Genomic DNA, 26,418 nt, shown 5'->3' on the forward strand with positions numbered 1-26,418 from the left:
GTGCCACTGCTGTTTACCCACAGAGGTGCTTTTCCCCTGCTAATATAACTACATAAAACTAATTCCTGGGGAGTGAGTTTTGATGCAGGCAGGCTATGAAGGTCTTTATCAACTTTATTCTTCAGAATAACAATTCTGTTGCTGGCCTGGAGAGGGCCTGCAGGGAGAACCCACAACCCCTTTTCTGTCAAAAACACTGCAGATGTGGGAGGGAACTTCAGTCGTTTAAGAGCAAAATTAATACTCTCTGCAACTACTTGAAATTTTAAAAAGAAACAAAAACAGTTGAGAGTCTCATGCAAATATTCTATGGAATATTTGTATGAAAAAAAATCCCTTCTCCTAATTCTTGCTTCTTTCTTTTCCTGTCACTGGCCCCAGCAGTACTGAAGGGCTCAAAGAGGTTGTTGGAACCAGCTAAGGGCCTTGAAGTTAATATTAGGAAAGAAATTCAAACCCCACAAAACTCTAAAACTTTCCAAACCTTCATTAACCAACACAACCGCAGCCAGCTCAGGGCTTTGCCACTAACCCTTGCTGGAGGAAATGTTACCAGTTTACCTGCAGCAGGCAGGCAGAGTGTTGTGTGTGAGCTGTCTCAGCTGGCCTAACACCAACACCTCTTTGGGACTCAGCACAGCGGTGTTCTGTTGTGAGGGAGTGCCCTGGCAAAGCAGGGCCAAAGGTCTGATTAAGCACTAATTAGAAATGGCACTTGCAACCACTAGCACTTGAGCTGTGTCATCTAAACCCAGTGAGAAATGCCAGGAGGCTCACGCTAGCATGCCTGGCTGCCAAGTTTATGTATCCTCCAACGTGTGTGCCAGTGTGGAAACCATGTGGGTTTTGGTTTTGTGGAGGTTTTAGTGTCTAGGAGGTGTTTTCTGTTTGCTCTAGGTCTCTGAAGTGAGAGCATCAGGCTGCAGGCATCACACAAGCTGCCAGAGGTCAGCTGAAGAGCTCACACCAGAGCAGCACTTCTGCACCCTCATTTTAGGCCGTGCCCCGAGCAAGGTGAGCTGAGGCTCCCCAGGCTGAAACGCAGAGCAGGGGTCAGGCAGAAATACACGGGTTAACACCATGCCTCTAGTCCACCTGCCCAATGTGTGTATGGGGCTTGAGGTTTCTAGCCTGTGTCGTTGTGTGTTCATTGAGACCTGGCAGATGTTAGAATCATGGAATTGTTTTGATTGGAAAAGACCTTTAAGATCCAGTCCAACCACTAACCTCACTCTACCAGGCCCACCACCAATCCATGTCCCTCAGCACCTCAGCTACACAGCTTTTAAATATCTCCAGGATGGGGACTCCGCCACCTCCCTGGGCAGCCTGGGACAGTGTCTAACAACCTTATCAGGGAAAAAGTTCTTTCTTATCTCCCATCTGAACCTCCCCTGGTGCAACTTGAGGCTGTTTTCTCTTGGCCTATCAGTCATTACCTGCGAGAAGAGACCAACCCCCACCTCACTAGAGCCTCCTTTCAGGTAGTTGTAGAGAGCAATCAAGTCTCCTCTCTGCATACTTTTCTCCAGGCTGAACAACCCCAGCTCCTCATCAGACTTGTTCTCCAGAGCCTTCATCAATTTTGTTGCCTGTCTCTGGACACCCTTCTGCACCTCAATGTCCTTCTTGTAGTGAGGGGTCCAAAACTGAACACAGCACTTGAGGTGCAGCTTCAACAGCGCCCAGTGATTGACTTGGGGTCAATCACTTCCCTGGTCCTGCAGGTCACACTGTTTCTGATACAGGCCAGGATGCCATTGGCCTTCTTGGTCACCTGGGCACACCGCTGGCTCGTGTTTGGCTGCTGTCAACCAACACCCCCAGGTCCTTTTCCGCAAGGCAGCTTTCCAGCCACTCGGTCCCAAGCCTGTATCCTTGTCTGGCGTTGATGTGGCCTCAGTGCAGGACCCAGCACTCTGCCTTGTTGAACCTCATGCAATTGGTCTCGGCCCATTGCTCCAGTTCAGGTCCCTCTGAACAGCCTTCCTGTCCTCAAGCAGGTTTACACTCCCACCCAGCTTTATGCCATCTGCAAACTTACTGAGGGTGTATTCGATCCCCTCATCCAGATCGTTGATAAAGATGTTAAACAGAACAGGCCCCAGCACTGAGCCCTGGGGAACACCACTGGTGACTGGCTGCCAACTGCATTTAGCTCTATTTTTGCCTCCTCTTTGGGGCAGCTGCAGCTTCCCAGCCCTACTGTGGCTCCAACAGTAAATGAGGGTGGTGAAATATTCACCTTCTTTTGGTTTTGTCTTTGTTTTGGTTTTTTTTAGAACAGCCTCCTCTGTTGTCAGCAGCTTGCCCTGCAGCTGAAACTCCCTCCTCTCCCTCACTGGAAGGGCCACTCTGCCATGCTGAGCCAAGGGGACATGGTCCAAAGGTAGAATGTGAGCGCAGCCACCAGTCTTCATCACTGAGCCCAGCCAGTGGAGCTGGCAGAGGGAGAAAGCTTTTTGCCATAAACAACTCCTGTGTGGAAGAGCTGGCTGCTTTTCTTCTCTCCTGTGGGATTATTGCAAGTCTTGGTTAAAGTTTGGGCAACCTCTTGTTAGGGAATGGACATAAGCAACTTATACCTGTTAGTTGTAACTGTCTTAGTAGGAAACAGTTATGCACATTGCTACTTAGAATCCAAACAGCCCAGAAGAGGCTTAGCAAATTGAGCTCACCAAAGTTTGGAGAGCTCTCCAAAACTCCTTAGAAGGTCTGGAGGGTGTTTTTTGGGAGGGAGGAGGAAAAGCATTCCACTGTAAAAAAAAATCCCAGCTCAGTCTAGCTTGGAAAAATTCATGCTTGCATTTTTGTGAAAATTCTCAGTTTCACCAAAAAAACCCACCCCAAAGCAACAGATTCCCCAGTCCTGTTCCCAGGAATTGTCAGCCCACAGTACGATCTCCAGTGACTTTCAAAGTCCTTCAGACTGGTGGAGAAAAATGTGTAGGAGAAGCCCAAGCTTGGGCTATCGGTGCAATATGAGAACACGCGGGCTGCAAGCGTTCCACCCACCCTTTCCCCTCGCAGTGCTTTATCTGAGTGGCCTCACATGCTCCTACGCAGCAGGACTGATGTTTTTCCAAGAATAATCCATATCTTTGCTTCACAACACCTTAAAGGGCCTGGCTTTGCCCAGTCATCTCCCAGCCTCAAGCCTCATGGCCAGCGTGTCTGTTTTGAGCATGTTGATGTTAATGACTGGAGCTGGGGTGCAGAGAGGGGCCTGCATTCGTAAGGGATGGTTTCAGTTCTCAGCCATGCTTGCAGGCAGAAGACCTGAGGCACACCCTCAGTGCCAAACACGTTGTGCTTCGCGAGTTCCTTCCCCTTGTCTTCCCTTGCCCCGTTGAACACCAGCTCGAGTCCGATAGTGACTCACATCAGCTTAATCTTCACTCCAGAATCAGCAGTGATTGTATCCCCATCTGCAGCAAGAACACAGCACCACAATCTAAACGTTTTAAGGCACAAAGAGAAAAGCATTGCCTTTGTGGGAAACCACTCCCTGAGGGTCAGCTAAGGACTGAATTCCCTGCAGCATGAGTTTTGCTTGAACACGAGAACGAGACAAGCCTGTTCCCTTGGAAGATGTGGCAGAAATCTGTATGTGATGGAAAGAACAAGATCTGACAACACACCATTAAAAATCCACTAACAAGGGCTTTTGCTTTGTTTCTTTTTTTATTGTTTTTAAATATCACTTTTTTGTTTCTTTCCAGAAGTCATTACGTCTGACTCCATTAACATTCAGGTAAACAAGTGAAAGAACAACAGATGGGCATGATCTCGTAGCAGGGGTGCAGCCGCTGGGAGCTGGGCTTGCTTTTCTGTGCAGCCGCCAGATGTGGCTCTCCCTTGCCTGGCCGGCCTTCCCTCCCTCCCTCCCTCCCTCCGTCCCACCCAGCACGGCACAGCACAGCCCAGCACAGGCAATACCTGTGGCCTTGCACCAAGCACAGCCAGGAGTGCAGGCTGGCGCAGAGAAAGGCAGGAGGCTGTGGGATCATGGCACTTGGCCTCTCCCCTCACCCTCAGCCAGGCCTTGCTCTGGTGTTGTGGAGGGGTGGGCGGTGGCACCCAGGGTGGCATTACCAGATCGTCTGCAATAAACCAGCCCAGGATGGCAGCATATTGGGCCATTTTTGGTCATTTTAGGCAACGCCCTTTGGGTGTGCACAGTATTGCTGCCACAGCCCCCTTGAGTGAGCATTAGCTCCCCCACAGCTGTGCCCCCCTTCTCTTGAGGGGGGGCACAACTGCAGCAGCAACCTCTTTGCCTTCCCCCGGCACCATTCTGGATGCTCCCCAGCCTGCCTGCAGGCCCTCCCAGAGGCTGCGTGGCCAACCCCATGCTGTTGGAGCCTGGTTCACAAAGCATCCTGGTGTTAAGGTTAACTGGTTGTTAAACTGCAGCGCTTCATCACACTATGCACACTATGAGAAATGTTTATTAAATCGATTTTGTTTCATTTCTTTTTAAAAAAAAAACAACAAAGGCAGAAAGAAGTTAAACACACTGCTTTGTGGCATGCTCCACAGTATGGAAAGATCCCGAGCATTCAGTTTGGCTGTCAGCAGCTCTGTTTGACCTTTCGCTGTGGTCTTTGAACTCAGGCCTGGACAGTTGACTCTCCTCTTCCCCAGCAGCCTCTCCCCTCCTCCCTGCCTCAGCTCTCAGCCGTCTTCTTGGCTGTTACTAGCTCCAGGAGGATGCTTCCCTGGAGAGGGAGGCCTTTGTATTTACAGCCCATAATTTCACCCTTGGTTTTTGAAGGTCTGGAGAAGAGCAAGACGGGGCCTCACATTGCCCACACAAATGTTCAAGACAGGCTCTGAAGCAGGGCAGGGGTCCTACCTAGGAGGCTTCTCCCCTTCACCTCAGCCAGCTTTGAGACCAACCACCTGGCAGAAGAGCCCTGTTGCTTTTGGATGCTGAATGCTTGCAACAGGGAGAGTCCCTTCAGCCCTTTACAGCTCCTTCTCTAGTTTACCTTAACTCAGGTCCAGCTTCACAGGAGGCCAGACTAGAGGGGGCCCAAGTGGGTAGTTTTTTCTGTGAGGGTTTCTTGGATACTGCATCATTTTTAAGCATGAGGGTTCCTCCCTGTCCCTCTTCTCCCAGGGCTGACCCCTCCTGCTACAGCTGATGACCATTCCACCAAGAAAAGGGACTCTCAGCTAGTAACTAAAGAGAGCATTACCCTCTCCCTACAAAATTCCCCCTGCCCCCTCCCATGACCTTCACAGCTGTTGGCTGTTCCTCTCCTGTAGCACCTTTCCTGCAGCAGCTGCCAGGACAGGAAGGTGGCTCAGGGAGCATAGTGACAAGTCACCTCTGAAATGACCCAGAGAGCAAACTGCAGCCTGTGAAGGACATGGTCTGAGAGAATGTCCTGCTCTTCTTCCTCTCACAGCTCTCAGACTCCCTCTTCAAGTACCACTTTCTCCCAATTGCTCCTGCCTAGGACAACTCAGACCCCTAAAGCCACCATGTCCAAGGACCTGACCTGCATCAAGACCCAGGCCATCTTCAAACAGAGCTCCAGCTACATCCACAGCATCAACTGAATACTGAACAATATAAAAAATACAGTATAAGGAAAGAAAACAGAATTGAAATGCTTAATGGCATATTTATACACATTTATCAACAGTCAACAAAAAGAAGGCGGCAAGTTACACATCCATTCTGTATGCTAACAATCCCGATGCACATATATGTAAACACACATGCTTGGTTGATGCATACACGTATAGCCACATAATGAAGTAGATGACCTGAAGGAGCTACGCTGGGGAGAGAGGGAAGGGGTTACCTACTGCAAAACCTCGTCTCATTCTTGATGTGCACAACGAGGACATTCAGGGCAGTGTTGCTTTAAGGCTGTTTCTAAGGCTGAATCTTTCCTTGTCCAACCCCTCAATCCGAAGCTCTCTTGAAGCACTTCCTCCTCTTACCCAGCACAACTTGATATATATATATATTTACCTATATACTTTTTAAAGGCCCTATATTCTAAAAGGCAGGAAGGGGAAAGGGAGGAGCAGAAGGGAGGAAAAGCCTCTGAATAGATCAGTTTTCCCCAGTGCAGGAATTTCCTATCTCATAGTGGCAAAGGCTACAGCAGCCATGTGCAGTGGATAAGGTCCTAGTATAACATGACCATGGGTCTCTCTCCCTGAACCATCTGACAGGAGAGAGTGAAATACTTTAAGAAACAGAAATACTCCTGAAGTGAGGAAGGTGATCACAAGTTTCAACTCCTCCCCTTACCTGCTTCAAGGTGGCAAAGAGCTGAGAGATACTATCATTTCCAGCTCTGGTGCCTGTACGGCTAAGGAAAAGGCTTTGCTTAAAAATATATATCTATAGAACTATACATATAGATCCTCTTTTTAGAGACACTCTGATTTTCTTACATAGCTCCTGGGTCACTCTCCCTCTCTATCTACATGGTAACGGAGTGCCGTACAACAGAAGCCGCAGGCATCGAATTGGCAATCAAAGCTTACAAGGTCACGGGAAAGTGTTCCAAGTGGTGTGATCTAAACTCCTGAATTCCCTCGCTTTGATAAGCTGATCTCCTGCTGTCAACAGAACTGGAAGTGGAAGGACTTAAAAATAAACTTTTTTTTTCCCCCCAGATCAGGTTATGACAACGTCCCAGCAATGTTACAGTGTGTGACAATACGCCCTTAGTAAGGAGAATCTCATTGAACAAGAGAGTGATGAAATTTGAAACACATACGCGTATGGCTGGGAACCCCCAGGTGTCATCCCGCAGTACACAAATGCAGGATTCCTAAGGTTTAAGGGGTTTTTACTCTAATATCATTTGTATGCAAGCGTTAGCTTAACAGTGGAAACTTAGTACAGAGCTAGACATTCTCAAAAACATAGGTCTATAAAGAAACATTGAAGGAGGCTAAAACAGTGACTTAATTTTCAACTTGTTATATTTTAAAAACTGGGACTAAAATTGACCCCCAGCCACTGACCTTTTAGTGTAACGAATCAGTGGAAACTAGCCATTTTGTAAAGTCATAACCCCAAGAAAAAAACCCAAACCCAACAAAAATATAAAAACTAAAAGCCAAAACCACCCCCACTCTTCAGAGAGTTAAAAAATTTGTTTGTGACTTCTGTGAAGGATTGACCTGAGGATACACACAGGCCAGAGAGGAACCGCCGGGACGCGTCGCACTCAGGCGGCGGAGGCTGTTTTCTCTCCTCTCCCCAGGCATCAGGCAGTCAACCAGGCTTCTCTATGAACAGCTTGGAAATGCCAGGGAGATGGGGTGATGGTAGGAAAAGACAAGTACAAATGAACAAACATGCTAAACTCTGCTTCAGCATCCAATGACGTCTATAAAAAAATGTCGGTGTTGAAAAAGAGTAAAAACCAAGGCAAAGATTTCTGATAACAGGCTGCAGCCTTCTCCTCTGTACATCTTCCACCAACACTATTTCTGAGTTATGAGGGGTGGGGAAAGGGGAGGAAGGACTCCATCTCCTGCTACAGCAGCTTTCCCCATCACACAAAACTGATGTGTAACTAAGTCAGCCACAAGGATACGGGAAAGTTTTATTTATCAAAAAAAAAAAGTACTTCAAAATAAGAATGATAAGTACTGCATGGTAATATTGGAAGTAGTTATATACACAGTTGTCTTTGTCTTTTGTTGAAATGTCTCCTGGTCACTTGGTGGCACTTGGGGTCCCCTCTAGCGCCATCTTGCCCTGCTCCCCCCTTCCCCTCCCTGCTCTCACGGCTTAGTAGACAGAGCTGTTCCGGATGCCACAGCACAGCACCATGCTCAGGATCATTTCGAAGATCTGTTGGGAGACAGAGAGGCAAGAGTGAGGCACCAGAGGGGTACCATCCAGAACAATGCGGGAGCTTCCCTCCTCCAAGATCCCCGACTCCACATAAACAATCTTGTGCCAGAGGTAAAGAAACAAGGGCAGAGATACTGTGTCTTCATTGGTGTTTTCATTAGGAGTTGGCCAGTTCCAGATAAGATGATGTTCTCCCGTGTTCTCTCTCCCTCCCTCCCTTGCTGGTGGCAGTGGTGGTACATTGTAGGCTGCCAGCAAACACTTTGAGATCCTTCTGGCATTACAGCCCGGCCTTTGCACAGGCACTGCAGGATTACCAGCCCAGGCCACTCACTGGTGAGCAAACCCACCCTGGCAAAGACATTTCTTCCCACTGCAGGCCCCAGCAGCAAAACACAGCAGCCTGAGAAACGAGTGGTTTTGGAGGCAGCAAAGACAGTGCTCTGCCCTTCTGGTGGGGTTGCAGATGCTCCTGCTTTAACGCGTATCTGCCCCAGTATCTCCACTCCCCAGGGAAGTGACAAAGCCCTCGCACTCTCCACGTCCCAGAGCAGCTGGGGTGTAGGGGGCTGTCCCTGCACACTGAGACAAAGGGATGTCTGGAGGAGGGGGAGGATCCAGCCCAGCTAGGGCAGGCCCAGGGCATGCCGAGGTGGCTTACCCCCACCTGCTGCGCACAGCAGGGCACCATGCGGTCACACTTACCATGATCACGGCAACCACGATGGCAGCAATGCCGATTAGGTACAGCTTTCCAGAGAACAGCTCATCGATTTTTTTGTGGCAGTTCGGGTTCTGAAGCAGAGAAGCACACTGGTCAGACAGCTTGCTTTCCCCTTGCTGGACCCCAGCCAGGTCTGCTTCCACCTCCCATCTTCCCTCCCGTTCCTTGCTCTAGGACTTCCCAGCAGACTTCAGAGGTCCATGCCTGCCAGCCCCCTCAAGCAGGAGCAGTAAAGGAAGAACCATCATGAACCTCTAACATCCCTCTATACCATCCCCTTTATCTAATTCCCAATAAATCCCCAAATCTGGCAGCCGAGTGTCCTCACAGGACCTGCCTACCTCAAAAAGATTTTTCATGAAGTCCTTCTTTGGGCAGAGGTCATCTCTCCACAGGGGAGTGATAGTTCCCATTGCACTATCAGGACCACAGCAGTCCAGCTACATGGAGAGAAGGGAAAGACAAAAAATAAAAAAAACCCTAGCATTAGCAGACAGCAAACACTCATGCAATGCTCTTCCCACTACTAAGCATCCTGGAAGCCCTCCCAAGGCCAAGGAGGCATCTTAGAGAGGGAAACAAGTGAGTAGGAATAACTCTCCAAATTCAACTTCATTCTTTCTATGCAATGCAGTTGCTTCCTACAATAGTACCTGAGAGGTCTTGCACTGGTATCCTGAAGGAGAGTCAACCCAGCTCTCTCCAGAGATTTTGCTTCCTGCTCAGCAGAGTAAGTTTTGGGATTAATTCCTCAGAGCAACATTTTTCTTCTATTGAATTTTACTTTGTGTGCTTTGGTAAATGAAAAGCCACTTAGAGCTTAGGCCAGACTTCCCAGCACAGTGTGGAGGACAAAATATTGAAGAGGGCACAACTGTTTTTCAACATGTAAGAATGGCAAACTTGACAGGTTGAGACCTGCCTGTAGCCGCATCTGCTTTAGACCCTGCTTTACTCATTCATTTTCCTGACACTCAATTTGAATTCTCCTGCCTCTCACATTCTCATCTCCTCTGGTGATAAACTCTTATGGAGAGGAGATTTCTACATACAGCTTGGAAAGCAGGCAGCAAAATCCCAGAGTGGAGAACACATTTGATCCAATTTGCTACTAAGCATCTGAACATCCCGTGTTGCCTTCATTCCCTGCCCGATGACCTGTAGTTCAACTTCCTGGCCCTGCCTCGGTGGGGAGGATCAGCCTACGCACGGCGACAGTGGCTCCTCGCCACTGACAAACCAAGTGTCATTCATGTGGTATCCACCAGCAGTTGCTTTGGCCAACTGCAAGTGGCCTGAGCAGAGCATCGAGCCGGGCTGACAACGTCTTACCGTTTCATGAAAGGTCTTCACAACAGCTTTCCCATTGTTCGTGTCTGAATCTGCCATCAGCGCCTGCTGAAACGCTTGATCATAGAACTGCTTCACATCTTTGGCTATCTAAGGAAAGACAGAGAAAAAACTCCTTTTCAGTTAGAGAAGAGGGAGGAAACCCAGCAGATAGGCTTGGAGGGGACAGGTTCTCCCTAATAGCATTCATGGGTAGATGAGAGGTTTTTATATAGAATTGGACCCCATCTATTTGCACAGATGCATGAAAGAAGGCCTATCTTTCATAGGGCTCAAGGCCCTCCAGCCACAGTGTGTCAAGAGTAGGAAATACTAAGAAACTCATCCACCACCCAGCAGATTCCAGCCATCACTATCCAACTGCTCTATGAGCTCTCTCTAGCAGGTAAAGAGAGCCAAGGCCCAGAGCGTGAACCACAGGATCTGGGATAGCCTTTGGCCCACGTGGATTTGCTGCTGGGCTCTGGAATGCAGAACTGGCTCCTTCTGAAGTACCCAACAGATGGAGGCAAAGTGAACAGGAGACAGGCTGGGCACAGAGGTTGCAGAGGCAGAGCACACCAGGGAGGCCAGGAGGAGAGGAGTGAACAAGCCAGGCTGTCTGTAGGTATGGGCACCTTGGCTTACTGTCTGGCTTGGAGGGGATGGCATGAATTTGGGATAGATTGCACATTAAAGCCTAGTGAGCTCATTTGGGTCAGGAAGCTCAGTCACTTTTAGATGTATGTCAAACTCTACCAGGTCCCTACCTAGAGCTGGGCACCCCTAAATGGTATTAATCTGTACTCTAGCCCTGACACCTGTTCTGGTAAACTACAGACACTGCAAAAATCCTTCATTTTTCAGGGAAACTGGCCTTGTGGCCTTCCTCTAACATCCTCCAGTAATTTGGGAGACAGAAATGAAAGAAGAACACACATGAGAAGCAAAAGGGGAAAAAAAAGAGCAAATAGAAAAGATAAAATGTTTTTCAGAACATCTGCTCTTGGCAGTGCAGGCTGGATTAGCACATGAGAAAAGAAATTGCAGCAAGGAGTGTTGAGTTCAATCAATTACCCCAGTATTTCTTCACCACTGCTCAAACAAGCCTGCTTTGGAGGCCAGTGTTCTCTGGTCAAACTGTTTGATGCTAGGGGAAAAAAAAATCCTACTTCTTGCCTCCCTACCTTGTATCTAAAGCATCTCCAGGAAGACAGGTTGAGGTAGGACTTTGTGGAAGAGCATCCTGTGGCTGCTTCACTAAGAGATGATCCAAGGGGCATCAGCTGGGGCAAACCCAAGTGGAAGGGAGTCTCTCCTTGGAGCAGCTCTCGGTGCCTGGGTTCATTTAGCACTTGGAGAATAAGTCTGGTGAGAAGCAGTTGAGGAAACTGCGGGTGTTCAGCCTAGAGAAGGCTGAGGGGAGACATGATCACTCTCCACATGCAGTGAGGTAAGGGTCAGTTTCTTGTCCCAAGTAATGAGTGATAGAACAAGAGGAAACAGCCTCAAGTTGTGCCAGGGGAGGTTTAGATTGGAGAGTAGGAAAAACTTTCTCCCTGAGAGGGTTGTTAGACACTGGCAGGGGCTGCCAAGGTAGGTGGTGGAATTCCCATCCCTGGAGATACTGAAAAGCCATGTAGCTGAGGTGCTAAGGGACAAGGGTTAGTGGTGGCTTTGACAGTGTGAGATTAGTGGTTGGACTTAATGATCTTAAAGGTCTTCTCCAACCAAAATGACTGTGTGATTCTATGATCCCCTGCCATCCTGAGATGCCCCTGAACAAGGTGGAGGGAACCACGTTATGAGCCTTGTGAGCAGGGACTTCCAAACAGCTCATTCATTAGCAAAGCTGCTAAAGCAGCTGAGGCCAACAGACTGCCACTGCTCATTTCAACTGCAAAACTAATTTTAGGGGCTGAGATTATCAGTCTTGTATTGGCAAATACTACATTTCTCAGCTTCATGCTTTGATGGCCAAGTGCCTTCTCCCCAGCATAGAAAGCAACAGCCATGGGGTTCTGTCTCCTTGATCAGCCTTCACTTTTTTTTTGCTGCTGATTCAGTTGCACATCTTGGATGCTTCAGGATTCACAAACTAACATCTGCAGGAGGCATAGCCCCTCTGCAAAGGTTAATTCGCTTGTCAAAGTTGCTAGGAAACAGCACCCTACATAATAATATGTTTATCCATGGAAGAGTTTATTCCAGTGAAGTCATGCTTGCTTTGCTGAATGACTATAGGGGTGTTCCCACTCATGGCTTGGCTAGTCATTTGCGGCCTGCATGTATGTGAAAGCTGAGCAGGCCATCAGCTACTTACTCAACTGGCTTACGTCTCTTAGTAAAGTAAACACATTTCCTACTCTGCCAGAGAGTCTAACCTTGGCTTGGAGCACAAGCAGTCCCCTTCTCTCCTCCAAAGAAGCCCTGACAGCTGAGTGAACAGTACCCAGCTCACTGCATCATGGCCAGGTTTCCCAGGTACTGATAACTGACACTATAGCAAAGGGAGCATAGCAAAGGGAAAGTGAGCAGAAAGGGAAGGTAAAAGCTACGATTTTCAATCCTACCCTCCAGCTAGGCCCTCTCCAGCCACATAACCTGGTGAAGGGTCTAGAACACAAGTCTCATGAGGGATGGCTGAGAAAGCTGAGGGTGTTTAGTCTGGAGAAGAGAATGCTGAGGGGAGATATGATCACTCTCTGCAACTACCTGAAAGGAGGTTGGTCTCTTCTCCCAAGTAATGAGTGATAGGACAAGAGGAAAGCAGCTCAAGTTGCCCCAGGGGAGGTTTAGATTGGAGATGAGAAAGAACTTTTTCCCTGAGAGAGTTGTTAGACAGTGTCCCAGGCTGCCCGGAGAGGTGGTGGAATCCCCATCCCTGGAGGTATTTAAAAGCCATGTAGCCGAGGGCCATGCGCAACCTGATCTAGGTGAACCTGCTTCTGCAGGGGGGTTGGGCAGGGTTGGGTTGATCTCTAAAGGTCCCTTCCAACTCCTACCATTCTATGATTCTATGACTTGATGATCTTAAGGGTCTTTTCCAACCAAAATGACTCTGTGATTCTGTGACCTCACCGGAGCAGTTCCTGGCAGGGCACTAGGGATGCACACACTACTCAGGATGCACAGAGTGTTGGGCAGAGCGAGCTCAGCCCTCGCAGAGGAACAGCCCGAAGCAGGTTATATGACAGGGGCAGGGAGCAGCAAGCACTGCACCACCCCGTCAGGCAGCAGCAGCTCTCCCCGTACGCACTCCCTCCCTTTGGGCAGGTGGCTGAGCTCTCTCCTTCCCACCAAGGACATGCAGATGGCTTCCCCTCACAACTTCATACATGAATCAAATCACACTGTGACCGACAGTGTGGCAGTGAGGAGGAGCCCAAAGTGAGACTGGGCTATTTTTATTCCAGACATTGCACCATATACCATAAGGGGCAGCTGCTACCATCAAGTGCTAAAATTTATAGCTCGTGAGTCTGGCAAGAGGAGTTGGGTAACCTGCCTAGGTCACACAGCTAATCCAAGCCACTGTGACTCAGTCCAGGAGCACCTCATGAGTGAAACAGCTCATGGTGGGATCTGCTGCAGTTCTGCCCCAGCCTCCCAGTCCCACAACACAGCTTTCAGAGTTGTCTTACCTGGTCTTTGTTGACAAATCCCCAAATTCCAGCCGCAACTTCACAGGCAAACAGGATCACCAGGCAAGTGAAGAACTGCAAAGACAAATCAATAGAGGGATATGTAATGTATCTGGACACAGGCAAAAGCAGCCATTAGGTTGGTAGAGGTGTAGAGTGGCACCACTACTGATGGAGATTAGAGCAAGGCGTTGCCTGGCTGCAAACCATTTTATCTCTCATACACATGCTTAGCCCAAACACATTTTCCTATAACTCACTGGATGCCACACCAGGTCCACTGGGATGGCTGAGTGGGAATTAGCAGAGACTTTCTCACACAGCGACAGGGACTGTCAGGGATGAGAATGCCCTGTGCGCACATTGCACCTGCACGACCATCAGATAAACTTCTTGCTCTGTCACAGATGCTCCAAGGATGGGGAGTTCTGGTGGACAGCAAACTAAGCAAGGCCCAGCAATGTGCCTTCATAGCCAAGACGACAGAAAGTTCCATTTAAATACAAGAAAAGACTATTTCACTGTGAGGGTGATGGAGCAGTGGAGTCTGCCTCCTTGGAGGTCTTCAAGACCCACCTGGACGTGTTCCTATGCAACCTGATCTAGCTGAACCTGCTTCTGCAGGGGAGTTGGACTAGATGATCTCTAAAGGTCCCTTCCAATCCCTACCATTCTATGATTCTGTGACTGTGACATCCTGGGGTGCATTAAGAAGAGTGTAGCCAGCAGGACAGGGAGGTTTTCCTTCCCCTCTGCTCTGCCCTGGTGAGGCCTCATCTGGAGTACTGTGTCCAGTTCTGGGCTCCCCAGCTCAAGAAGGACGGGGAACTGCTGGAGAGAGTCCAGCACAGGGCCACTAAGATGATCAGGGGACTGGAACATCTGACAAGGAAAGGCTGTGAGACCTGGGTCTGTTTACCCTGGAGAAGACTGAAAGGGGATATTATCAATGCCTATAAATGTCTAATGGGTGCGTGTCAAGAGGATGGGGTCAGTCTTTTTTTTGTAGTGCCCAGTGACAAAACAAGGGGTAAAGGGCACAAGCTGGAACACAGGAAATTCCACTCTAACACAAGGAAACACTTCTTTACTGTTCAGGGTGACGGAGCCCTGGCACAGGCTGCCCAGAGAGGGTGTAGAGTCTCCTTCTCCGGAGGTTTCCAAACCCACCATGACAAATTCCTGTGTGACCTGATCTAGGTGAACCTGCTTTAGCAGGAGGACTGGATGATCTCTAGAGGTCCCCTCCAACCCCTGCCATTCTGTGATTCTGTGAATTGCCAGTTCAGGGTTAAAAGCACATTTCAGCTGCTGAGGAGCTGAGGGGTGTCAGAGTGTGATTTATGGCCAGCTCTCTTGGCATCTACAACTCTGCAAGGCTACTGCAGGGTTTTTTTTGCATAAATACTAGCACTTATGTTTTCCCACAGTCCCACCCTGTTTGTGCAATTCCAGTACTCCCTGCCATCCCCACAAAGCCACTCTCCATCTTTTTGTTCAGATCCAAGGAACACACTATGACAGTGGGACTCTTAGGCTTGGAGGAGAATTGTCCAACCCACGTGCCGCCAAAAGGCAGTAAAAGTGCTGCTAATGCAGAGCAAGAGCAGAGACATTGTTGCTTTGAACTGCTGCTGCAAGGGATCTAAAATGCCTTCAATTGCCCCCAAAGCACATCTTTGTCCAGTGCTTGAACTCACTAAGTCCCACATCACCCTAAATGGTGGGCACTGTAATTCTCCACTCTTGCAGTGGCACTCTCTGGTGAAAGATGGCTTGCTTATCCCAGATTCGGAGGTACAACTTCCTGCAGACTTAGTTCTGCAACCTGTCTGCAAACACCAGAGCTGCAGCTGGATGGTATGGGTGGTCCTGCCCCGGGAGTCAGACGTGCCCCAGCCCCTGTCCAGGAAGCAGAGCCTGCTCTATGCCCCATGTCTCCCTCCTGCCTTTTATGGCTCTTCTGTACCACCTTCAGCACAGGATTCGGACAGCGTGGAGCTTCCTGGTACTTTCCCTTTTTGCAGCATTTTTCTGGGGCAGAGTAGCTGGAAAGCTGTCCAGTGGAAAAGGACCTGGGGGTGTTAATCAACAGCTGTCTGAACATGAGCCAGTAGTGTGCCCAGGTGGCCAAGAAGGCCAATGGCATCCTGGCTTGTATCAGAAATGGTGTGGCCAGCAGAACAAGGAAAGTGATTGTCCCCTTGTACTCAGCACTGATGAGGCCGCACCTCAAATGTTGTGTTCAGTGCTGGGCCCCTCACTACAAGAAGGACGTTGAGGTGCTGGAGGGTGTCCAGAGATGGGTCACAAAGCTGGTGAAGGGTCTGGAGAACAAGTCTGATGAGGAGCAGCTGAGGGAGCTGGAGATGTTTAGCCTGGAGGAGGCTGAGAGGAGACTTGATCATTCTCTACCTGAAAGGTGTTCGTAGTGAGGTGTGGGTTGGTCTTTTCCCCAGGTAAGGATAAGACAAGAGGAAATAGGCTCAAGTTGTGCCAGGAGAGGTTTAGCTTGGAGATGAGGAAGAACTTTTTCACTGATAAGGTTGTTAGATACTGTCCCAGGCTGCCCAGGGAGGTGATGGAGTCCCTATCCCCTGAGATATTTAAAAGTCTTGTAGCTGAGGTGCTGAGGGACATGGATTAGTGATGAGCCTGGCAGAGTGAGGTCAGTGGTTTTACTCGATGGATCTTAAAGGACTTTTCCAACTAAAATGATGCTATGATTCTACAATAGGCCTATAGTCACTTCATCTGCTGTCTGAAGGAGAGATGAGAGTGGCTGCTTCCTTGCAACACCCTGAGGACATTGCCTGGGGAGCACAGTGGGAGCCTTGGCTGGTGGAAAGCATCATCACAAAGTGTCTCCAAGCTCCACTTGGCAATCCGAGGTGTGAGCACACATGGGCAGCGCACATGGCAGGGAGCGAGAGCTGCTCATTTCAACTAAAGCAGCTGGTCTCCCTGTTAGGCCTCAGGTACGAGTACCATCTGCCCTTCTAATCCTCCTTCCAACTTCAACAGGGAGTGAAGGGTAATTCAGGTTCTGTAATCACTTGCTTTAACAAAAAAATTAATCCCAAGCTGCCAGACCTCTCTGCAACCACCCTGAGGGATTTGTGTGCGCTCCTCCTGTTTGCAGCAGTAGCAATCAGGCCTGCAAACCCCTGCAGCAGCTGTCAGCCCCGCCACTCAGAAGCCCTTTCTAGAGGCACTCCCTTCTCATTGGGGAAGCAGGTAGAAGTGAAGCCATCTGCAAGAGAGAGGGAATACACCCTCTGTCCCAGCCGAATCTACACCCACGGATCACTACACCACCACCGAGAATCTTCCTGGCCAATGAAGCCAAGTGCTGAAAAGTTTTTCTGTTTTTTAAAAATTATTTTACCCTTCAATTTTTATCTGTTTTTACATCGAGTTTGAAGCTGAACCACATGTGAGAACTTGCTTTAAATAAATGGGTCTCCCTTACCCCCAAGGCAAAGGCTTTTGGTGTGGCTACAGTTTACACAACTGAGCTCATCCCACACCAGGAATCCTGAGCTGCTACCTCACATCAAGGATGTCTGTAGCACTCCAGTAATGGATTTTCCAAGAGGCATCTAGATGTCCTCAGTAAGATGTGGTGGGAAATCTTTTCTGTTTCTTTGTCCAACCAAATAAAAATAGTAGAAGATTCTTTAAAGGTGCTGGAATTGCCACAGGCAGCCTTTAAATGGAGTGAAAGGAGAAGCTGTAGCTTTTATCAGCTAAGAAGTCGGGGCTTGGTAAGACAGACAGGCCATGGAGGGGGATAAAAGCATGGTGGGGGGGGTCACATTTAACAGACAAAATGAATCTTCAAGAATCCTACTGTTCATACTTCATCTGCTGTGCTGCTGGCTTCAGTCTGTGTCCTGTAACTTGCAGTGTGCCAAGCTGGGCACAGATGTCCTAACTAAACAGAACTGCCTTGTTCCTTGAAGAGGGCAGCTACTGCCCACCTCAGTGCTCGTGCATCCTCCCACCTCTACCTGACGAAGTCATCTCCAGGAAGAAAGGCACAGCCACCTGCCACCCGGCATGGCCATGGCAGTGCCAAGCAGCACCCAAAGCTTTGCTCCTCTTACCGTTCCCAGCAGGCACTGAGACTCCTGGATAGCACCGTAGCATCCCAGGAACCCCACAAACATCATGACAGCTCCGACTGCAATCAAGATGTAGATTCCTGCAAGGCAGAGTGAGATGCAAGCATGTTACAGCAGAGCTTTGTACAGCCAGACACGCGGGTTCCTCATGGAAGCTAATTACAGGAGTGCAGAATAAGTAGAGGTGGCATCAGAGTTGAACAACACAATGTACATGAGTCAGATCTCCAAGTGTTAGGAGCTGCAGACACTGAAACTTTAAAAACTCCATCATCCCCACAACCAAAGGGAACAGAGGGAGCTCAAGTGGTAATGGGCAGAGAGTGCAGCAAGGCAAGGGAAAGGCTTTACAGTGTCCACAAAGCTGTAGTATGGCAGTTCCCAAGCATAGATACTCTTAAGTATTTAAGTAGACAAGATAAAAATGGTTAGTTAACATATCTTTCAAAATAAAAAATACGACATATGGTTTATTTCTATTAAACTTCACACAAGCATTTATCCAGCTAACATTTTAAAGACAGATGAGCCATAAAACTAAGGGAAAAGCATTGCCTAAGCATCTTATTTAATATAATCCAGTTTTTGTTTGTAATGGGTTCTTCTACAAAGAGGAAAACCTTTTTTTTTTACTTTAACTCATTAAATTTGCACAGTCAACTTACTCCATAACTAGTTTAAAGCTCACTAACTAGGCATTAGGAGGGCTTAGTAAGCAGAGGAATCAAAGTTTATTCATCCAGGAAACAAGAGCTTAGCTCAAGGCTCAGGTCTGCTGTTTGTAATCATCATCATCTCACCAACCACGAGATCGGCGAGGCCATGGTGATGACTTGGCCAAATGCTACAAGCTCAATTAAATTTGCTTCTTTTTCCAAAACCACAGCTTTCTCCTGGCATACCTTGTATATTTAGTGCATTTTTGGTTAACTAATATTCTCACGGATTGTGGCTCTACTACTTTGTAAGTGAATCCTACCTTCCATTCAAATACAATCCAACACATGCAAAAAATAAGTAGAAATCAAAGATCTAATTACAAATTAGGCAAGACTGCAGTCACCAGTTTTTACTGACTGGGAGAGGAAAGAGAGAATAAACAGGCATAGGGTATCCCAGAGGTAACAACAATACAGTGAATCTTCCTAGGGCTTGGGAGACGCATCCCTTCAACAAAATGTTTGCTTTTGCTCCAAGTCAAAATGTTTTTGTACTAATTAATCAGTCTGTCAACTCCCCTTTAGGAACAGCACTAAAGTATAAACAGAGTTCAAGATTAAAATGGCTTGTACATGCCTGTCATGTTTAAGGTTTTCCTTATCTTTGAAGCTTTTAAACAGTCTTCTGATAATTAAAGCACCAAGTCTAAAGGTCACACACAGAGTGCAGAGTGAAGCCAAGTTAAATCTCTCTTCCAAAAACCAGATACATAGTAACGGTCCCAACTTGGTTAAAATCCCCCTTTGGATAGGTCACACCGGGGAAAGGCTGAACTATGGCTTTCGCTCCTTCCCTCTTTAAAAAGCACCATCACCCGCACGATACAGGCGCCAATCGGGGCCTGCTCGGTGAGAGGCCGCAACGTGGCCCGGCAGCGGGACCCCGGCTGGCACCCCTCCCGCACCAAGCGCACAATGCGCCTGCTATATTTAGGTGAGATGGCAGGCAGGGAGGGAGGGAGGCAGCTGCAAGGGAAGCACCAGCACAATGGAGTGTGCTGACCCTGCAAGAAGCCCCACTTCACGGAACCTGACAGCAGCTGTGGCCGGCAACGTCAACATCCTTGCGGCAACGCTGTCAGCAGACAGGGCAACAGGCATGAGGGACACCTCCTGATTGTAACTGAAGAGGCTTCAGCAGCAGCCAGCGGCCACAAAAAAACAACAGCAATTGGGTTGTTGAGGCTCCCCAAGTGCGGATGGGACACCTGATCGAATAGTCTGGCTTGGAAAGGACCTTAAAGCTCATCTCATTCCAGCCTCCTTGGATATGGACAGTGACATCTTTCCCTAGAGCAGGCTGCTCACAACCCCATCCAATCTCCTTACTTGAAGGTCCAAAGCGAAAGAAAATACCAAGCAAAAGAATTCCCCTGGGAGAGATTCTTGGAAAGGACAGGGCAGCAGTTTGACTTTTGTGGGCCTGCCTGAAGTAGATTTAGTTGGCATTGTGAAAAAATGTGAAATACGCCTCTGAAATAATCCCTGTTTGCCTCAAAGATACTCACTGGGAATTATAAAGAAATGGAATAATCTGGCAAGTTGTTAGCAAATAGATTTTTAAGAATCACCACAGCAAAATGTACAGGTATTTTTTGGTAAAAGCAGATACCTTTTCAGGATGACTTGAGGCCTTGTCTGTCAAAGGACCGCTTATTGTCACCAGAATCTGCTAACGCCCAAGAACTACCCCCCACTGTTCCAGTTTGTACCAGTGATGCTGCTGGTTTGAATTTTCAACCCAAACTGTGACACGTTTTTCCATCTTATAGCCTTGGATCGCTCCACTGGAGAGTCTTCATCACAAGTCACTCTGGAAAAATAAACTTTGCTCAAGCCTGAGTGGAGGAGCTTGACTTCTCCTCCCATTAGGCCAGCAGAGAGAAGACAAAACTGGGCTGGAGGCAAGTCCTTTCAACATTCAATAAGTCACTGTTCATGCTAACTACCCCAGTAGAGGGGTAATAAGCATATGCAGCACATCTGAAGACTAAGCAGTGTGATGCTGCAGGGACTTCAACAATGAGTGAGTTCACTCCCATGGATGGAACACGATAACTTTATTTTCAAATTCTTCAAAATAAACACTGAAGGCAACTAATAGGCTGAGCAGATATAGCCAAGAGATGAGAGAGTCCTACAGTAGCCCAGATAGGAAGGGACCTCAAAAGAGCACCTGATCCAACATTTTGTAAGAAAGGGAGCCTGGATGAGACTATCCAGATACCTCATCCAATTGTTATGTTGAAAACCTCTACTGCAGCCCTGGAGAGGTTGTTCCAGCAAAGATTGTTCTCACTGGAAAAAAATGTCTTTCTTATCTTGAGAATATGAGGAAAATGTAGGAGCCACTGGCAGCTAGGAAAGTTTTTCTCTGAAAACTAGGAAGATAAAAATCCAGTGAGAACATCAACTGATGTAGGAGACTAAACAAGAACACAGATATTAGCTTTTTTACAGATATCTTCTTTTTTACAGCTGCCTCTGTACTTGCTTCTTGCTGGGATTTGTGCAGCTTCAAAAAACCAAACTCAAACCTGACCTGGTGAACTTCCCCCCACAGACAGGCTGTGCAGACCTCAGATAGACAAGCAAGGTCCTGGCTTCCTGCTTCTCTCCCTGCTCATCTTTTGCCAATTCCTTGGCAGAGCCAGAGCCACTGTAAAGTAAGAAGAGAGGGTGGAAGGACAGAAGATGTGCACCTGATCAGAGTCCAGTGGAGGGGATTGGTGAGGTGTGAGTAGCAGGAACACACAGCCAGACAGGGGAGAGGGTGTTGACGATTGGCCTGAACTTGGAAAAGCACAAAACCCCCTGGAAGGCTTTTGGGATAAAGGCCAGCTTCATTCTCAGGCACAAACAAATGGCCACCACCTTTTGTTACTGAGGGCCAGAGGATTACAGTCTCCTGGGAGGCAACAATGCACGACTCTGCTCCAGAGTTTATTTAATAACAAACACAAAGTATTTAATACAACAATAGCATCTTGTATGGTGAATGCTGGCTGCGTTTCTCTATGGAAATGCCATGCTGAAGGCTGCAAAAGCAAATTAAGGCAACCAAAGCACCCAACCACATGCTTTGGATGGTGTTTGTTTTCCCACACCCATCCTTCCCTGCAAGGGATAAGGCTAGTGGGGAGGAGTCTCTGCCTCCAGAGTGGGTGCCAGGCAGCTAGGGGCCTATTTCATGGCAATCACAGCCCAGACAGGAATGACCAAGCCCTCTTCCCAGAAAGCAGCCTGACACATCTTAGCTTTCATTCCTGGCAGCCATCAAGGATGACAGCCAGAGAGGTTTTGGGCTCTGTGTCTGTGAGCAAGGTATCTGTCATCATGGAAGCATTAGAGCCAGGATTAACTCCTGCTAGTCTGTCCTGGGTGAGCCTTCACCAAAGCAGGATTAGCTCCTTCAGGGCTCAGTCTTGAGTGGCACAATTCTGCACCATCAAGACTCCGTCTGCCTTTCACGTGCTACTTCCCAGCTCATTTGTATTGCAGCCTCCTCAGGGGTTTTAAAACATGCAATGCTGTTTGGCATAAACAAAAAATAAAGTCAGAGAGGTATTATATGCAAACAGCAATGCCTACGATCGCACTACTCCCTCCAACAGCAGAAAACTCTGGGAACAGCTGAAGCTGCAGCAATAGGTACAGACTGCAAATCATTGATAGGTGTTCACAGTACCTCCACATCCATGAGCAACACGTCAGTGTGATTTCCCACCCTACAGCACAGCTCTATGGTAAAGTAGTAGTAGTTAGCACAATTACTACAGCTGCCAAGCATCAGCAGCTGCCTGTGAAAGCGAGTGGGAAACTGCAGGACCTGCACCTTGGAGCTGGGGAAGGCATGGGAGTGCTCACAGAGACAAGGGGTGTCTGTATGGAGTCCTCTATCTCCTGTTGAGATGAAGCCTTAAAACCGTGATCTTTAGGAAAGAGGGACAACCAGTCTCAGCTTCACCTCCTCCTTACAGAGATTCAGGATCCTATGTGAATTCAAAGCAGGAGAACAGCAAGTGAGATACCTCTTTACTCAAGAGCATCAGGACTCGATGCATCAGAAAAAGCAGCAGCAATGGACCTGCACCTCCAGCGTCACACCTGTTTCCCTGGTATAACCAGAGCACGTGCTGCTTTGGGCTGGAGATGTCTTCCTAAAGGTTTAGCCACATGGAAAACCCCCAAACGTCAGACCCAGGGGACTGACAGTCATTGAGTCACTCTCTGGATGGTGCTGAGTGGGAAAGAAAAAAATCCAGCAGCCAAGAAGCCAGCTTAGCTCCCAGCTCACACAGATGATACCTCCATGGAAGGCCTTTTGCCTCCAAGGCCAGATAGCAAGTGGGATGCTCCGTTCTCAGAGCTGGGAAGGGAGAGAAAAAGGCAGCGTTCAATGTCAGTACTTGCTCTGGCATTAAAGCAGTATAGCTTCTGCCTGCAGGGTTGTAAAACCCATGTCCTGTCCCTGCTGAGAAGTAAAAAAACAAAACAAGCAGAAATAAAACAGACTTGAAAAAAGGACATGGTGAAAAACAAATAAAAGGAAGGACAAGCACAGCAGTTTCAGAGAGCCAGCCCTCCTCCCATGCCCCACCATCCCCATCAGAGATGCCACACAGCTCCAGGCATGGGCATTCCCAGCAGCACCCTACCTCTCCCCTCATTTCTATCCTCTCCCAGCAGCTTTAACTCGTTAAGCTAATGGAAGCCAGTTTCTTCCCCAAGGTCACCATGGCAATGTTTCCATGACATTTCCAAAAGACACACGCAAAAAAATAAAAAGACTCCCTCCACCCCCCAGCATACCATGCTTCCCAGGAAGCCCAGGCAGCTCTCCAAGCCATGCCTGCCCTCCCCACGGGATGTGCTTTCAAAAGGGGCTGGGAGCAGAGGAGGAGATTAGTATGTTTATTCTCCCTACAGACAAGCTCCGGGGAGAGAGGATCTGCCCATCCACAAGTTTTGCAAGCCTCGGAGGGAGGGCTGTGGGCCTTCTGGCCTGGAGATGCTGAACACCCTGGGCCTCACCACCACCCTGCTGCAGAGAAGAGAGGGACCATCAGATAGCCGTGGCAGGGAGACTCTTCCTACACCACACCACAAAGCCAGGAAAAATGCCCTCAGTGGAAAGTCCCTCCAGGATGGGGTGGGGGTGGGAGGGGATGGCTGCACCAGCCAGGCAGTGAGGGAGGGTATCCTAGATATTTCTGCTCAGTTGTCCAGTGGAACTGGCCCTGCAGAGCCAACAGCACTTTCTTGGAAGTGGGGTGAGAAAGAGGGAATGAAAAAAGAGAGGGTTTGCTGGAAGATGACAACTGTGAAGCCCCTCTGCCCCTCTCCAGCCCTTGTCCCAGCAAAAAACATTGCTGCTCCATGACTGCTAATGACTTCCAGGTCGAGCAACAGTGTCACAAAGTGTGGAGAGCTCTCCTGGCACTGCATGGCTCATACGAGGAGACACAAGACTGTACAGGCTGTCCTTGTATGCAAGAACAAGGCAAGAAGGACGTAAAGGACACATTTCTCTCAGAAAGGCAAACAGGAGGCACAGAAACCCTAAACAGCATCGCTGTGTGGACACACTTGTACCCAAGCAGACTCCACACAGAGATGCCGTGGTTAGGTTCCTTCTTTTCTGCCTCCCTGGGAAATGCTGGAAGAAGGCTTTAGGTTTGTAAGGTCAGAGTGTCTGTGAGACCTGGGAGGAGGTGTGCTGCACATTCCCAGGGCTGGGCTGGACAATGGTGATGCAGCACAGGAGACTCAGACTGGAACATCCAGCCCATCCTCTGTTGCCCCAGCATCCAACACCTACAGACATCTCCTGGGGCCCTGGAGCTCACCCACAGACAGAGCCTGAATCCCACTGAAGGATTTCTGGAAGGCTTTGCTTGCCTAAATGTTCCTTTTAAAAAGTAAACCGTCAAAGCTATGGGTCTAAATTGGCACAGGTCCCCAGCAGCAGAGCCAACAGGAGAGAACAAGGGAGGGCAACTGTGTTATTTGTGGTCAGACAGATCTCAACACAAAATAACCTGATGCCACCAATTTATGGCCTGAAGTTGTAACTAATTTTAGTTGTCAGAGTAAATGAATTGCAGGAGTTGGTCACATGGCAATTAAATACAAGTTGCTTTTTTAATAGAAATTGAATTCTATGATAAGAATACAAAAAGAGATTGTTTGCATGTCAGATACTTGGAGGGAACTACCGACAAAGTGTTTTGCCTCAAAACTACTATTTTAAAAAGAATTCCAGTATTATTTAAAGACTTGATCTGACAGTGATTAGAGGAAAATCTAGAATCAGCATATCTCAGCTTTTGTGCTTTTTTTTCCCCTTTAAGGGACTACACTGCCTAGCTACACTGCCCTTAACTGTAAATGAGTTTATTTCTAAGAGGAAAATGCAGGTACTCCTATTTAAATGAAAATCCACATATATATATATATATATAAAATAATTCGTTTAGCTCACTGTGGTTCATGGCCAAACGCAAACTTTGGTTTCCAAGTATGCAAGCCATGGCCATACCTCATGTCTCTGTGGGCAAACCACTGACACACAGAGCCTTGAAAAAGCAGAGCACAAGCGGGTGAGAGGGGAGCCCAGTGCTGATCCAGCCGTGTACACCCATAGGGATCACTGCAGCACTCCATGCCAAAACCAAAGACAGTTTCTCACTAGTGTTTATTTACAGGATGTGGAGACCAGGGCTCTTGGGCTCTTCTCTAGCCTTTTCACAAATTTAGCAAAAGGGTTTTGGTTGAATCTAAGCCCACAATACACAGGAGCTGGTGACACCTTTGAAAGAAGTCTAATGTTTCTGGAGGGATAGTGACAAGGATGGGAGCATAAAGAGAAACCAAGGACTCCCCATGGCTCATAGTAGGTCCAGGTGGGCTCACTGCAGCACTGCTGGCTTCAGAGCCTTCGCAACACACTGCAGCTCAATGCAACCCTCATGCAGGGAAAACCTCTGCGAAACTTTGGACACCACTACTCTTCGTCCAAGCAGTCCTGGAAAGGATATTTAAGATAAAAGCAAGGCAGGAGCAGTCACAGGCTGCAAGGACAGTGGGCAAGCCCTGGGGGAGCTGAGGCAGGCATCCCTATCCCTGCCCACACATGCACTGCCGCCCTGCAGGCCTTCCTCTCACAGAGGTTCAGACCTCCCTGAGGCCAGCAAAGCCTCACCACAGTACTTTCAAAAATCCTGAGGATACCCATGAAAGCTTGCCAGTTACATGTGTCACCAACTTCAAGGACAAGCATGCAACTGCTGTTCAAGGCAGACGTGTACCCATTTGTGAGAAAGACTTCAAAAGATCCTTGTACTTTCTGGTGCATTTCTTCCAGCCCAGTCTACATGAGAAGCTGCTTGAACTTATTTCCAGGGCAGAAATCATTATCCTGGATTGTATTTGTATGGAGCGAGATGGTAAAGAACTAGCAATTCACTTCATTAGAGAGTCTGTGCTCCTGTTAGCCAGTGTCCCTACTGCAGCACATTGCTTCATTCACAGCCTTAAAATCCTCCCAAAGCCATTGTTGCCCCCAGCTATTCACTCTCTTATCTCCCCCAGGCTTTGCTGCTGGACCTGCCTAGGAGCTGGATCTAGAATCATCAGCCAGGGAGGAAAAAAACTACAAAATGAAAATATCACCACCCTTCTGCCTTTTTATCAGGCAGAAATACCCATCAGGACAATGGCAGCATTTGTCAATGGCCAAGTTTAATCCACCACTGCAAGTCTGTCCAAAACCTTACACTCCTCCCAAGGAGCATGAGTGCCACCATGCTCCAAGGAGACTCTGACCAACAGAGGATTTACTAATAAAACATGAGAAAGACAAACAGAAGCAAAACCAATCCCATCCTCACCCCCAAAGCTACATGGAGAACTGCATCCTAGCTCTGGATGCCTCTGCAGGCTTCCTCGGGGCCGAGCTAATAAGAGGCACAGGTCGCATCACCCTCTCACTTGCTCACAGCGTTGGGGACAGTGGGAGCAGGGTTGAGCC

General features: G+C 48.3%; 1 protein-coding gene across 1 annotated transcript in view; it reads right to left on the bottom strand.

Moving 5' to 3' along the window:
• Window positions 1-4,433: 4,433 nt before the first annotated feature.
• CD81 (CD81 molecule) overlaps window positions 4,434-26,418 on the bottom strand; it is a 36,721-nt gene continuing 14,736 nt past the window's right edge. Inside the window, exons 3-8 of the mRNA XM_062000507.1 lie at window positions 17,650-17,747; window positions 13,541-13,615; window positions 9,900-10,007; window positions 8,909-9,007; window positions 8,549-8,638; window positions 4,434-7,840 (exon numbers count right to left, since the gene is read on the bottom strand). Coding sequence (XP_061856491.1) covers window positions 7,778-7,840; window positions 8,549-8,638; window positions 8,909-9,007; window positions 9,900-10,007; window positions 13,541-13,615; window positions 17,650-17,747 — 533 coding nt within the window. The 3' untranslated portion in view covers window positions 4,434-7,777. The remainder of the gene's footprint in view (window positions 7,841-8,548; window positions 8,639-8,908; window positions 9,008-9,899; window positions 10,008-13,540; window positions 13,616-17,649; window positions 17,748-26,418) is intronic.

Source organism: Colius striatus, chromosome 7 (assembly GCF_028858725.1).
Source record: "Colius striatus isolate bColStr4 chromosome 7, bColStr4.1.hap1, whole genome shotgun sequence".
In the NCBI taxonomy this organism is placed as follows: domain Eukaryota; kingdom Metazoa; phylum Chordata; class Aves; order Coliiformes; family Coliidae; genus Colius; species Colius striatus.